The following is a 15,256-nucleotide window of genomic DNA, read 5'->3' as shown; positions in this document are numbered from 1 at the left end:
AGCTGCTTATGTACAGCTTTGAACTGATTGTGATGAGAGCATTTAATTAGGTTTTATTTGTGAATTTATTAGCTTTTGGCTATTAAAAGTGCTGACATTTTTATTCATTTCTGTCAGGAAATGATCAGAATGTGGCACTGAACAGTGGTTAGGTACAAAATATGATAGTAAGAATATATATTAAAGAAAAAGATAAAACTCAGACTCTGAGGAACAAATAAACATTAAAATAAGAAAAACAAGAAGGTTAAAAATATCATGAAAATTACTTCTTTTCTGTATCAGTTGTAAGTCAGGATACTGGATGAGGTTAAAAATAGAAAGAAAGAATAGGCACTATAATACTTGCTATTGGCCTATATCTTCAGGCACCATAAGCAACAAATGACTTAATTGATGTGTTGGGTCTTGGGGAAGCCTTGACATGCGCACATGCAGTACTTTTCAGGCAGTGCGAGCTTCCAGTTGCTGGTTTTATCCTGCTCAGGTTGCTGCATGATTGTCTTTTTGAAGATATGGCCAGAACCTCAGAGACTTGAGTTGATTGTGCCACACTTACCCTGGTTTTTTGAATGTTGTTATGCTAATTTACTTGACTTTTCTGTACAGATATAAAACCAGTTGAGGACCACAGTTCAAAGTGAAAGCATTCTAGCATCTACAGCATGTCGATGCTATTTAACCTGACCCACCACAAGTCAATGTTCAGTGTTGGAAAAGTCAGCATTTGTTGGCATTTTGTGGTGAGAGAGAATGGGCACTGTTTGGGTGAAGGTGGTGAGAAAAAGCAGAGGGAAGGGTCGTTACTGTCGGGGAGTGAGGCAGGTTCTCAACATTACTGGGGATGTGGATTGAGGAAATGAATATTGTGGACATGGGCTGGTGGTCATTGTCAGAGATGCGAGTGAAGGAGGGATGTGAACAGTCAGCTGTGTGAGGGGTTTGGGTGAAGATTCTCATGGTACGATGGGATTGTGAACATTATTGAGGTGTTGGCTACAGAAAACAGTTTGTGAGTGGGTTTTCGGCAGGATGTGATAAGTGAGGTTAGCAGGGATGTATGCTAGGGCCATCATCTCTTTTTGCATAATTTACATCAGTAACTTGGATGAGAGGATTGATAGCATGGTGACTAAATTTAGATGACCCAAAGGGAGGATAGAAAGGTGTAACAAAGATGCAGACTGCCCGAGATATAGGTGTTGGTCTGTATGAGCCTCGAAGGGTAATTATGCAGGTACAACATGTAATTAAAAGGCTTGTGGAATGTTAGCCTTTGTTTCAATCCCTCTTGTGTCATTTGTTATTTTTCAGTTAACTTGGGTATTGGTAGGCCGCTTTTCAAATACTGAGTACAATTCTAATCTCTCAGCGAGGCATGATTCAGAGGAGGCTCACTGGATTGATACCTGAAGTGAGTGGGTGGTCTGATCAGGAAAGATTGCACAAGTTGGGCTTGTTGTCAAAACATGGTTGGTGTTATCGACCTGTTGAGGGGTCAATAGGCTTTGTCAACGTTGTTGAGAGGAGATTGCTTCTGTAGGGTGAGGGAGGGATGGGAACATTGTTGAGAGAGGGTGTGGACTTGTGAACCTGGAAGGCATGCTGAGGTGGTGAACATTGTCAGTTAACAGCGGTAATTCTGCAGGATATTGCTAGTGAGGGCTTCCGAGTTGGTATTGCTTACTGCCAAAGGAAGATGGTTGGATTCTTGTTGCCTTGGTTTTGCCTAAACCAAAGACTTTGTGTAGTTTATTATTCCATCCTGTGGTTCTCCTGCAGCGAATACTGGCCCTAAAGTGATTGTCCTCCAACAACTACAACATTTTTCTTTATGCCAGGAATGACTCTAAGTGCAAGATGCTTTTTCTTCTGATTATTACTGACTTCAGTTTTTCTTGTGTTTTTTGGTGTCCTGCTTTGGTTGTACTATGTGAGACATAGCAAGTTATGTAAGAACCATATAAAACACTTGTAAAACTGCAGTCACAACGCACCATGCAGTTCTGATTACTCATAACAGGAAGGACGGTGCCAAGGAAAGAAAATTTTAATAATGAAGAAAGATTGTATAAACTGCTATTGGTTTCTTTAAAGCATAAGAGCTTGAGGGGAGATTTGATCAAGTTCGATAACAAGTTATGTACGGCTTATGTGGAGTGTATAAGAAGGACCTATTTCTATTCACAAAGAGGTCTATAACCATTGAGTGTAGATTTTGTTATAAGTAGGATTAGAGGTGATTAAAGGAGAAATTGGTGATGGGTGTTCTGGGGTTCATTATCTGAAAGGGTAGTAGAGGGTAGAAACCCTCATCAGAGGTAAGGAAAAATAACTTGGTATATCTCACCCGAAGGACTGAAAGCTGAAAAGTGCGATCAGACTGGATTTTTTTTTGCAGCTACCGTGATATGCTGGCAGCCATTATTTCAAGTTTATTTGTAATTTAAATGTTAATTTACTCGTTCTTACCTGTTCTGATAACTGTTGCAACCTGAAAGTAGACCTCATTAGAAAATCCAAGCGTCATTGCTATGGCTGTGATCATTATGGTTCCTCTATGTGCGAGCAGAATATTGTTCTTGGAGTTAATCTGAAGGCTACCATTTACAATAAATGCTTACTTAGCATATGATTAATACAAAGTCATGCCCTATACTTAAGGAAATAGCAATGAGGAGTTTAAAAAATCCCCCGTACTGAAACCCGATTTGTAAACAGAAGCAGCCTGTACAGACACTGGTGTGCATACACAGACTCTGAAAAAAATAATCCAACCTGAGTGATGTTGACTAAATTTTGTAAGTGAGTACAACTCAATTCAATTTGATTAGAAAAAGAGTTGGGGGTGGGGAGGTGAAAGGAATGTGAGGCAGTGTAATGTAATTAGGAACATCTCACAAATTCTTGCAAATTAATAGGGAAAAGGGAGGCAGGAATTTAAAACGATCTGAGTATCTTAGGAAAATATGCTGGGAGAACTGTTAGAACAATAGCCTGATAAGTCCTTTGAACCCAATGATCTGCATCGAGAATCTTAAAAGATGTGGCTGCAGAGAAATTGCTAATCTCTGTGGTGCAATTGTCAGCATGTTGGCTGTTAACCACAAGGTAGGTGGTTTGAAACCACCCAGGGATGGAGCTTGTGCTGTTTTTCAATCGATAAGTTTTCAGTTGGGGAGACGATGGCCTAGTGGTATTATTACTGGACTGTTAATCCAGAAACCAAAATAATGTTCTGGGTTTGAATCTCGCTGTGGCAAATGGTAGAATTTGAATTAAACAAAAACGATAATCCATTGTTGATTGTCAGGAAAACTAATCTGGTTGACTAATGCCCTTTTAAGGAAGGAAACTGCCATCCTTATTTGGTCATGTGTCTCCAGACAGTAGTGTGGTTGACTCTTAGGGATGGGCAATAAATACTGCCTAGCCAGGAATGCCCTCATCCCATGAATGACTGAAAATAAACAAGATGCTCTGGATTTGTAATAATCCAAACTTTCCTAGATTCTGGAAAGTCCCCATAAAATTAAAAAAAATCACAACTGCTACAGTGCCATCGAAGAAAGAAAGAAGATAGCAAGCAGAAAATCATGGGTCCGTTAGACAAACATGTCATTGGGAAAATGCTGGAAATCATTATTTGCGGAGGTAATAGCAGGCCTTTTAGAAAATCATAATAAAGGTAGGGTCAGCATAGTTCTGTGACAGAGAAAAGAGTCTTTGACTAATTTATCAAAATTCCTTGGAATAATAAGCAGGGTTAATAGACGGAACAAAAGGAAACTTGTTGGTATCTGCTTGAATTTCCAAAAGGTGTTCAGTAAGGTGCCACATCAAAAGCCATTATACAATCAAAGAGTGCATCATGTAGTGAGTAATGTATAAGCACAGGTTGAGTTAGCCAACAGGAAGCAGGCTAACAATAACTTGGGTCATTTTCAGGTTGGAAGGCTGTAGCTAGGGGAGTGCAAGAAAGAACAGTGTTCGGGTCTCATTATTTTCAGTCAGTACAGTATTGATAATTTGGATGAAGAGATCGAATAAATGGTAACTAACTTTGCTGTTGACAAGAGAAGGAGAAAAGTTTGTTACCCAGAGTAAAATATGGGCAAATTTAGCAGGAAGGAAAGAAAAGTTTGCTGCAAGCACACTGAAGTAAGGAACTGCGGAATGAAAGGAGACTTGGTACTTCCCAGACTAATGTATTTAGTACAGAATGTGGATGTACCAACTAGAAAAGGTACAAAATGTAATTTACTGTCAGGAAGTAAGGCAGTGCAGATGACTGAGATGTCAGTGGGAGAGCATTTTGGGGCCAGTGACCATAATTCTATAAATTTTAAAATAGTGATGGAAAAGGATAAACTGAATCTTAAAGTTGGAGTTCTAGTTCAGATGAAGGCCAGTTTTGATGGTTTTAGGCAAGAACTTCCAAAAATTGACTGGGGGCAGATATTCACAGTTAAACAGATGAATGGAAAATGAGAAGCCTCCCAAAATTAGATAACAAGGGCCCAGAGACAGTATGTTGCTGTTGGGGTGAAGGGCAAGGCTGGTAGGTGTATGCAAAGCTGCATGACTAAATAAATTAGGGTTTTCGTCAAAAAAATGAAGAAAGCATGTGTCAGGTATAGACAGCAGAGATTGAGTGAGTAAATCCTTAGAGTATAAAGGCAGTAAGAGTATACATAAGAGGGAAATCAAGAGTGCAAAAAAGAGACATGAGATAGCTTTGACCGATAGGATTGAGGAGAAACCAAAGGGATTTTATAAATACATTTAGGACAAAGGGATAAGTAGGGAGAGAATAAGGCACCTTAAAGATCAGCAAGGCCACCTGTGTTTGGAGCTGCAGGAGATGGGGCAAATACTAAATAGGTATTTTGCATCAGTGTTTACTGTGGAGAAGGATATGGAAGCTATAGAAAGTGGGCCAATAAATAGCAACATTTTGAAAAATGCCCATATTACAGAGGAGATGCTGGACAGCTTAAAATGCATAAAGGTGAATAAATCCCCAGGACATGATCAGATGTACCCTACAACTCTGTGGGAAGCTGTGGAAGTGATTGTTGGACCCCTTGCTTAGATATTTGTATCATTGATAGCCACAGGTGAGGTGCCGGAAGACTGGAGGTTGGCTAATGTGGTGCCACTATTTCAGAAAGGTGGTAAGGAAAAGCCAGGGTACTGTAAACCAGTGAGCTTAATGTCAGCGTTGGGCACGCTGTTGGAGTAAATCCTGAAGGACAGAATTTGCATGTATTTGGAAAGGCAGGGACTGATTAAGGATAGTCAGCATGGCTTTGTGTGTGGGGAAATTTGTGTATCACTACCTTGATTGAATTTTTTGAAGAAGCAACAAAGAATTGATGAGGACAGAGCAGTGGACGTGATCTGTGTGGACTTCGGTAAGGCATTTGACATGGATCCTCGTGATAGGCTGGTTAGCAAGGTTAGAGCACATAGAATACAGGAGAAACCAGCCATTTTGATACAGAACTGTCTCAGAGGTGAAAGACAGAGGATGACGGTGGAGGGTTGCTTTCCAGTCTGGTAGCCTGTGATGAGTGGTATGCCACCAGGGTCGGTGCTGGGTCCGCTGCTTCTTGTCACTTATACAAATGATTTCGATGTGAGCATAGATGGTATGGTTAGTAAGTTCACAGATAACACCAAAATTGTAGGTGTAACGGATAGCGAAGAAGTACGTCCAAGTACAATGGGATCTTGATCCGATGGGCCAATGGGCTGCGAAGTGGCAAGTGGAGTTTAATTTAGATAAATGTGAGCTGCTGCATTTTGCAGAGGCAGATCAGGACAACACTTGCACACTTAATGGTAAGGTCCTGGGGAGTATTACTGAACAAAGACCTTGGAGTGTAGGTTTATAGTTCTTTGAAAGTGGAGTTGCAGGTAGGTAGAATGGTGAATAAGGCATGTGGTATGCTTGCCTAATTGGACAGTGCAATGAGTGCAGGAGTTAGGAGGCCGTGTTGCGGCTGTACAGGACAGGACTACAGCCTTTAAAAGTCATCTGGATGGGTATTTGAATAGGAATCGTTTGGATGGAAATGGGCCGAATGCTGGGAAATGGGAACTAGATTTACCTGAGATATCTGGTCGTCATAGACGAGTTGGACCAAAGCGGTCTGTTTCCATACTACTCACTATTTAGCCTGCTTGCATTTTGTGCCACTAGATGGCACTATATTATAAAGTATCATCTGTTAACTGGTGTACTTTTAGAGATAATTTTATAACTTTCAGAAGGCAACATTCAATTTAGTCTTGTGTCATGCTTCAGTTACTGATCTGTTAATGATTTAGGTATAGTGATTTGCTTTAATCAATGACTCTTAATGTCTTTGTTTCCATTAATCTCAAATTTCTTTTGCTAAGCCACAATAAATACTTTTGGGTTCTTTACAAATTTGTGTACTTCGAACCAAAGAAAACCAGACTGGAGTATTTTCTAGATGTTGAACAGCTAGGAATTGTGAAAGAGCAGACGCAAAGGGCCCAAGGACATTTTTCTATGCTGTGGATCCCTATGACTGTAAACAGAGTCTTAAGGGTCCATGTACAAAATTCATTAAAAGCCGAAGCACAGATTTAAAAAAAAGTTTTCACATGAAATGTTGGGCTCAGTGGAAAACTGGGATTCAAAATGGTGGGAGTTAAATTAAAGCTGTACAGAGTTTGAGAGACCCCATGTGGAGTACAGGAGGTCTCGATTTATGAACGTCCATACTTAGGATCAAGTTCTGGCATTCATGTTAATTTTAAATATTTGACCATTTACTCATACTAATGAATAACTACTTTATACTGCCCTGTATTGCATTGTGTTCTGACTTGCAAAAAATTGTCTTCACAACATATTCAAGAACAGAGATAATAAAGTGTGAAGCTGGATGAACTCAGCAGGCCAAGCAGCATCTCAGGAGCACAAAAGCTGACGTTTCGGTCCTAGACCCTTCATCAGAGAGCGGGTGGGGTGAGGGTTCTGAAATAAATACGGAGAGAGGGGGAGGCAGACCGAAGATGGAGAGAAAAGAAGATAGATGGAGAGGAGAGTGGAGGTAGGGAGGGGATAGGTCAGGCCAGGGAAGATGGACAGGTCAAGGAGGTGGGATGAGGGTAGTAGGTAGGAAGTGGAGGTGCGGCTTGGGGCGGGAGGAAGGGATGGGTGAGAGGAAGAACAGATTAGGGAGGCAGAGACAGGCTGGGCTGGTTTTGGGATGCAGTGGGGGGAGGGGAAGAGCTGGGCTGGTTTTGGGATGCGGTGGGGGAAGGGGAGATTTTGAAGCTGGTGAAGTCCACATTGATTACATTGGGCTGCAGTGTTCCCAAGTGGAATATAAGTTGCTGTTCCTGCAACCTTCGGGTGGCAACATTGTGACACTGCAGGAGGCCCATGATGGACATGTCATCTAAATATGTCCTCTACATTGGGGAAACCAAGCGGAGGCTTGGGGACCGCTTTGCAGAACACCTCCGCTTGGTTCGCAATAAACAACTGCACCTCCCAGTCGTGAACCATTTCAACTCCCCCTCCCATTCTTTAGATGACATGTCCATCATGGGCCTCCTGCAGTGCCACAATGATGCCACCCGAAGGTTGCAGGAACAGCAACTCATATTCCGCTTGGGAACCCTGCAGCCCAATGGTACTGAGCGACGTTCTAGGTTCTAGATTCTAAGATAATCTTCCTGAAATGAAGTAGTGAGAACTGAATGCAGTATAGGCAGTCCCTGGGTTACAAATGGGTTCTGTTCTTGAATATGTGATAATGGGAACTGCAGATGCTGGAGAATCCAAGATAATAAAGTGTGAGGCTGGATGAACACAGCAGGCCGAGCAGCATCTCAGGAGCACAAAAGCTGATGTTTCGGGCCGAGACCCTTCATCAGAGAGGGGGATGGGGTGAGGGTTCTGGAATAAATAGGGAGAGAGGGGGAGGCGGACCGAAGATAGAGAGAAAAGAAGATAGGTGGAGAGAGTATAGGTGGGGAGGTAGGGAGGGGATAGGTCAGTCCAGGGAAGACGGACAGGTCAGGGAGGTGGGATGAGGTTAGTAGGTAGATGGGGGTGCGGCTTGGGGTGGGAGGAAGGGATGGGTGAGAGGAAGAACAGGTTAGGGAGGCAGAGACAGGTTGGACTGGTTTTGGGATGCAGTGGGTAGAGGGGAAGAGCTGGGCTCGTGCGGTGCAGTGGGGGGAGGGGACGAACTGGGATGGTTTAGGGATGCAGTTGGGGAAGGGGAGATTTTGAAACTGGTGAAGTCCACATTGATTCCATTGGGCTGCAGTGTTCCCAAGTGGAATATAAGTTGCTGTTCCTGCAACCTTCGGGTGGCATCATTGTGGCACTGCAGGAGGCCCATGATGGACATGTCATCTAAAGAATGGGAGGGGGAGTGGAAATGGTTTGCGACTGGGAGATGCAGTTGTTTGTTGCGAACTGAGCGGAGGTGTTCTGCAAAGCGGTCTCCAAGCCTCCGCTTGGTTTCCCCAATGTAGAGGAAGCCACACCGGGTACAGTGGATGCAGTATACCACATTGGCAGATGTGTAGGTGAACCTCTGCTTAATGTGGAATGTCATCTTGGGGCCTGGGATAGGGGTGAGGGAGGAGGTGTGGGGGCAAGTGTAGCATTTCCTTCGGTTGCAGGGGAAGGTGCCGGGTGTGGTAGAGTTGGAGGGCAGTGTGGAGCGAACAAGGGAGTCACGGAGAGAGTGGTCTCTCCAGAAAGCAGACAGGGGAGGGGATGGAAAAATGTCTTGGGTGGTGGGGTCGAATTGTAGATGGCGGAAGTGTTGGAGGATGATGCGTTGTATCCGGAGGTTGGTGGGGTGGGGTGTGAGGGATGTGTTGCAGGAAATGCGGGAGACGCGGTCAAGTGCGTTCTCGATCACTGGAGGGGGGGGGAAGTTGTGGTCCTTGAAGAACTTGGTCATCTGGGATGTGCGGGAGTGGAATGTCTTATCATGGGAGCAGATGCTTCCACACCAACCTTCAGTTCACCTGGGCCATCTCCAGCACACCCTCACCTTCCTGGACCTCTCAGTCTCCATCTCAGGCAACCAGCTTGTAACTGATGTCCATTTCAAGCCCACCGACTCCCACAGCTACCTAGAATACACCTCCTCCCACCCACCCTCCTGCAAAAATTCCATCCCCTATTCCCAATTCCTCCGCCTCCGCTGCATCTGCTCCCACGATAAGACATTCCACTCCCGCACATCCCAGATGTCCAAGTTCTTTAAGGACCGCAACTTTCCCCCCACAGTGATCGAGAACGCCCTTGACCGCATTTCCCGCAACACATCCCTCACACCCCGCCCCCGCCACAACCGCCCCAAGAGGATCCCCCTCGTTCTCACACACCACCCTACCAACCTCCGGATACAACGCATTATCCTCCGACACTTCCGCCATTTACAATCCAACCCCACCACCCAAGACATTTTTCCATCCCCACCCCTGTCTGCTTTCCGGAGAGACCACTCTCTCCGTGACTCCCTTGTTCGCTCCACACTGCCCTCCAACCCCACCGCACCTGGCACCTTCCCCTGCAACCGCAGGAAATGCTACACTTGTCCCCACACCTCCTCCCTCACCCCCATCCCAGGCCCCAAGATGACATTCCACATTAAGCAGAGGTTCACCTGCACATCTGCCAATGTGGTATACTGCATCCACTGTACCCGGTGCGGCTTTCTCTACATTGGGGAAACCAAGCGGAGGCTTGGGGACCGCTTTGCAGAACACCTCCGCTCAGTTCGCAACAAACAACTGCACCTCCCAGTCGCAAACCATTTCCACTCCCCCTCCCATTCTCTTGATGACATGTCCATCATGGGCCTCCTGCACTGCCACCATGATGCCACCCGAAGGTTGCAGGAACAGCAACTCATATTCCGCCTGGGAACCCTGCAGCCATATGGTATCAATGTGGACTTCACCAGTTTCAAAATCTCCCCTTCCCCCACTGCATCCCTCAACCAGCCCAGTTCATCCCCTCCCCCCACTGCACCACACAACCAGCCCAGCTCTTCCCCCCCACCCACTGCATCCCAAAACCAGTCCAACCTGTCTCTGCCTCCCTAACCGGTTCTTCCTCTCACCCATCCCTTCCTCCCACCCCAAGCCGCACCCCCAGCTACCTACTAACCTCATCCCACCTCCTTGACCTGTCCGTCTTCCCTGGACTGACCTATCCCCTCCCTACCTCCCCACCTACACCCTCTCCACCTATCTTCTTTACTCTCCATCTTCGGTCCGCCTCCCCCTCTCTCCCTATTTATTCCAGTTCCCTCCCCCCATCCCCCTCTCTGATGAAGGGTCTAGGCCCGAAACGTCAGCTTTTGTGCTCCTGAGATGCTGCTTGGCCTGCTGTGTTCATCCAGCCTCACATTTTATTATCTTGGAATCTCCAGCATCTGCAGTTCCCATTATCTCTTTCTAGCTGTGGTGTTGGGTCTGTCGCCATCTGTTGGTAGGTGTCAATATCTGCTAGTAGTGTGTGAGCTTTCTCGATGTATTGGTTCTGTTGTGGATTACTGTCCTTTGCTGGTGAGATTACATCGTTCCTATATTGAATCTTTCCAGGGCCGCCTTGTCAGCTCTGTTGAATGTGTTCCACTTTCCTCCTCAACTATTTCTTACTTCTGTCTTAACTTGCAATGAAAACACTTAAAAACCAGTGTGTGTCACGTCAGCATAACTTCCAGCTTGGATCTTTTGTTTACAACATGATATCTTTCACCTAAACTTCCCAGTTTTTAAGCAATGAACTCAGTGCTCTTTGTTCATAGATTTGCCTTTGCGTTGTTTAAGAGCAGTGATAACCTCAAAATGCAACATTTTTGTTAGATTTTGTTTCTTTCATCAAGCATTTTTGCATTCAGTTTTTAATATGCAGACAAATTATACAAATACATGAACAAATAATTAGCATTCTTCATTACATTGAATCAGTGCATCTGATTAAATGAGTTACAAATAGTGAATAGGCGATCTGGAATACTTCCAATACTTACAGTGGGATGAATATTTGCTTCACCAATATAAATGTGCTGTGTTTCAATTTCTTCATACTTTTTCAACAATGTTATTTTGTTGTTGCAATTAATTGCAGATAATTAAAGGAGTAGTCAATACTATTGACCTGGTAGCTGTGGCAGACCAATCCTGAGCAATGGAAAGTTAATTCTGTTACCAGTTTGAATTCTTGAGGGAAGGAAGCATGAAGAAGGCACCATACAATACACTGCAGACCTTTATAAAATCATTTGGAAGCTGTTTTGCTCAGATGTCAGAAATGGAGTAAATGAATTATGTTTTTATTTCCGAAGAGCCTTTCTCAATAACTGGTGACCCAAATGCTTTACAGCCAATGAACTCCTTTTAGGGAAAAAATAAAACTGGATGCCGAAGATCTGAATAGAAAACAGAAATTGCTGGAGGAACTCAACTCTGCTGCTGCCAGATCTGCTAACATTTGGTGTGCAGTGATCCTTCTTCAGAATGGCAGTTCTAGAATCTCCAACCGGTGGAAATAGTTTAATTTTATCTACCCTGTCTTTTCCTGTTTGAAACTTGACTTTAATCAGATCACACTTAACCTTGTATATTCTAGAGAAAACAGGTCTAATTTATATAAAACTCCTTGTTTCCTTGAAGTCCATGTATCGTTCTTGTAAACCTACATTGTTCTCCTGTCAGGGCTAATACATCCTTTCTATGTTGTGGCATTCAGACTTCATCTCAGCACACCAAGTGAGGTCTAACCAGGGTTTTGTACAGCTGCAGCATAACTTCTGCGTCCTTACACTTCAGTCCTATTCTGTTGGCTGCCTTGATTATTTTCTGCATCTGTTTTTATTATTTTAAAGTTCTGTGTACCTGAACTCCCAGGTCTGTTTGGATATCCAGCTTACTCTACCTGTTCTGCTATCTTTAGTGACTTATGTACAGGTATGTCCATTTCCTGCTGCTTCTTGTGCACCTTTTTAGAATCATTCTGATTAATCAGTAATATATGAATCTTCTGCTATCTTTGTCCATGTTATTTGCAAAGATGATATTGATTTTCTTCTTAGGCATTAATATTAATTTTGCGCAGTGCAATTTATATTTTGTGAAGGTAAAGTCACCACTGTTTTACCAGAGCAGAGGGCTGCCTGCCCATTAGAGGGAGACAACTGGTATTGGTTTGACCTGAGGGTCAGCACACCTCGAACAAGGGACAAGGTTGAGAAAGTGGGACCTTTGTGGTATCTTCTCCTGGTATGGGATTTGGACCCATGCTATTGCCATTACTATGCATCACAAAGTAGTGTTCCAGCTAACCAATCTACTGAACTTAGCTGTTTAAACAGTAGAGGAACCATTCGTCTTTGCTCATTTTCCAGGGTGAATGTGCTATTTTGTATGTTGAACGTACTTTTGTATTTCCACGCCAGGTTCTCTATGGATATCAGCTGTGCTAGTGTTGTTGTCCTGCAGACTTTGACCCAGGCTTCTAGTCAAGACACAGCTGTGTTGAAGCCAGCTGAGGAGCAATTAAAACAATGGGAGACACAACCTGGTTTCTACTCAGCTTTGTTGGTGAGTTATACTTAATGGCATGGATCTACCTCCTGGTGTAGCATGTTGGATAAACAAAGTAACAGTTTTATATGCAACTGTTAGTTACATAAGCAATTAGTCAACGTTTCTAACAATATTACATGGGATGGTCATTCAACAACTTGTTTCTTAAATTCATAAAACAATAAAATTTGGTATTCTTTTGGCATTTTAAATATATTCATATTTAAGGTAACTTAAATATTGAATATAAAGTTAAGATTTTAATTTTACCTCTTTGTGGACAAGAAATGTCTAGGTTACTGTGCGTGACTGTACTTAATCAGAATTAAGTTGCACTATAAGTGTTTAGGTATGACCAGATATCATGCCAGTTTGCTGAATTCAGAAGGATCATATTGTTTTAAAATTCACAAACGGAAATATACTTGACCTCTATTTTGGAACTTTGGGAAACATGGTTGAGACACTCGTGGCGTGGTGGCTTAGTGGTTAGCAGTGCTGCCTCACAGTGCCCAAGGACCTGGATTCCTTTTAAAGTTCTAGCTTCAGTGACTGCCGCAAAAGTACACTGCATGAGTCTGCAGATTTGGAGACAGGTGACCGCTCCTTCTGTCACTGCACCCCCCCCCCCGCCCCAACCACCAACACCTTTGCTATGTTAGTGATTGTTTCCATTCTAATTTATTTAAAATTAGCTAAAATGTAACTTGCAATGACTTCTTTTTCTGTTCCCACTCTATGACCTCTGTAAATGGGGACTGTGGTGATGAGACAGACAAAGTTCAGACTTATGTTGTGTTGAAACAGCAGGTGTAGTTGAGTGGTGGTAGACTTTTTGTTTCGGGGTTAATATAGGAGGAAGTAGGGTTGCAGCATAACTTGGCTCATTGAATCCATATCAACCCTCCGAAGAGCATGGTGCCTAGCCTCAGGACATGAATTTCTACAGCGGTGTCATGGGGCTGAAATGATGGACTCTATGTTGATGCTCATGCATGCCTTTCATTGCCATTTTCTTAACCACTTCCATTTCTTTTCAATAGCCTATGGCTTAATAGTATTACATCGTACCACATTCTTTAGGACTGGCATAGAATGTGGGTTGTCAGTCCGATGTACAATGCTCCCATTGCATTCTCATAGCGTTTACCACACTCGGTTCATCACTGTTCCCTTACTGTCATCACATTCCACATACAGCTCCCTATTATGCTGCAACCCTACTTCCTCTTGTATTCACCCTGAAAAAAAATTCTACCATCACTCAACACACCATATGTCTAAACTTTGTCTGTCTGTCTCGTCACCATAGTTCCTATTGAGAGAGGTCATGGTGTGGGAGCAAAAAAGAGAAGTCATTGAAAGTTACACTTTAGCTGATTTTAAATAGATTAGAATGGAAACGGTCACTGTGTGATATTGTAGAGGTGTTGGCGGGAGGTAGAAGGTGTGGTCACCTCATGGAGTTTGTTTTTGTTGCACTGGAGCTAGCACTTTAAAGATCCAAATGAGTTGAAGAGTAAGGGGATGTAGTGGAATGAAACTGGTGGTTTTCTGAAATTCCAGGTAATCGTGAATTTGGTGAACACTTTTTGCAGGATTCGACCTCACATCATATGACATTGGGTCAAAATACCGAAAAACCTTTCTTCATGGCACTGTGGGTGCACCCATGTCAGTTGCACTGCAGTTCACAAAGGTGGCTCATCTCAATCTTTTGGAGGGCTTGTGTGTATGGGCATCAATTGTCAGCCCCTTATCCCAAGGAAAAGAGCCAGGGAGATTTAGGGAAGGAAGTCCTGAGTTTTGGATTTAGGCAACGGAAGACATTGCTGTGTCTTCACCATTGCTGCCACTACCAAAATGGGTTTGCTCAGAATAAGTTGGAGGAGCTCCGGTATCTCTGAGAAGTGTCAGGGTGGGGATGGTTGAGGCCATGGAAGGATTTGAGAACCAGGATTAGAATTATTTAATGGGGATGTTGATGAACAAGGAGCCACAGTAGGTCATCGAGCACAGTGGTGGTTTCACAGGACTGTGAATTAAAAAAGCTCTGTATGTTTCTTTGTTTATGGGAACCATTAATCAAGGCACAATCATCGCAGTATCTATGAGATGTGACAGTCACATTGAAATGTGTCTGGATTCACTTTAGATTGTATGATTGGAGTGGCTGCAAATTTGAATCCTTTGTTTCTTGATTCTTTTGTGTAGTTGTTGATTTTCTAAAGTATATTCCCCTTTGAGTACAGCTTGGTCTTAAACAGCATCTCAAGGCACTTCAGGGTGAGCTTGCAGATCACAATGCACGTTGAGATATCTGCAGGTCACTGCTGGAATTGTAACTGTCCAATTGTAGGGTTAAATGGAATAGAATTGCTTTGTCGAATCAGTTGGAGGAGCCATTGTATACATTAGTAATTTAGACTGTAAGTAGATTGCATGAAAGCATGAGATGAATGGATGTGGAAATCACATCTTAGTGATGGTGTAAAAATGGTACAGAATTTGATTATCATTATTAACTCAACCTGAAGCAATGCGAGCTACACCATAGGAAAATGAATTAAACATTATGTTGGACAGCCTCTGACAATGAATGGGGCAGTGGTGAATCATATCTAGATATGTTTGGTTTAATAACAAA

General features: G+C 43.3%; 1 protein-coding gene across 2 annotated transcripts in view; it reads left to right on the top strand.

The window, feature by feature from the left end:
- The window catches only part of ipo11 (importin 11), a 417,913-nt gene that overhangs the window by 16,230 nt on the left and 386,427 nt on the right, over positions 1-15,256 (top strand). For both annotated transcript variants that reach the window (XM_048538184.1, XM_048538176.1), the window contains exon 2: positions 12,480-12,624. In XM_048538184.1, coding sequence (XP_048394141.1) covers positions 12,487-12,624 — 138 coding nt within the window. In that variant the 5' untranslated portion in view covers positions 12,480-12,486. The remainder of the gene's footprint in view (positions 1-12,479; positions 12,625-15,256) is intronic.

The sequence above is a fragment of the Stegostoma tigrinum genome, chromosome 1, assembly GCF_030684315.1.
Source record: "Stegostoma tigrinum isolate sSteTig4 chromosome 1, sSteTig4.hap1, whole genome shotgun sequence".
Classification (NCBI taxonomy): Eukaryota; Metazoa; Chordata; class Chondrichthyes; order Orectolobiformes; family Stegostomatidae; genus Stegostoma; species Stegostoma tigrinum.
This window is presented reverse-complemented; position numbering and strand designations above follow the sequence as displayed.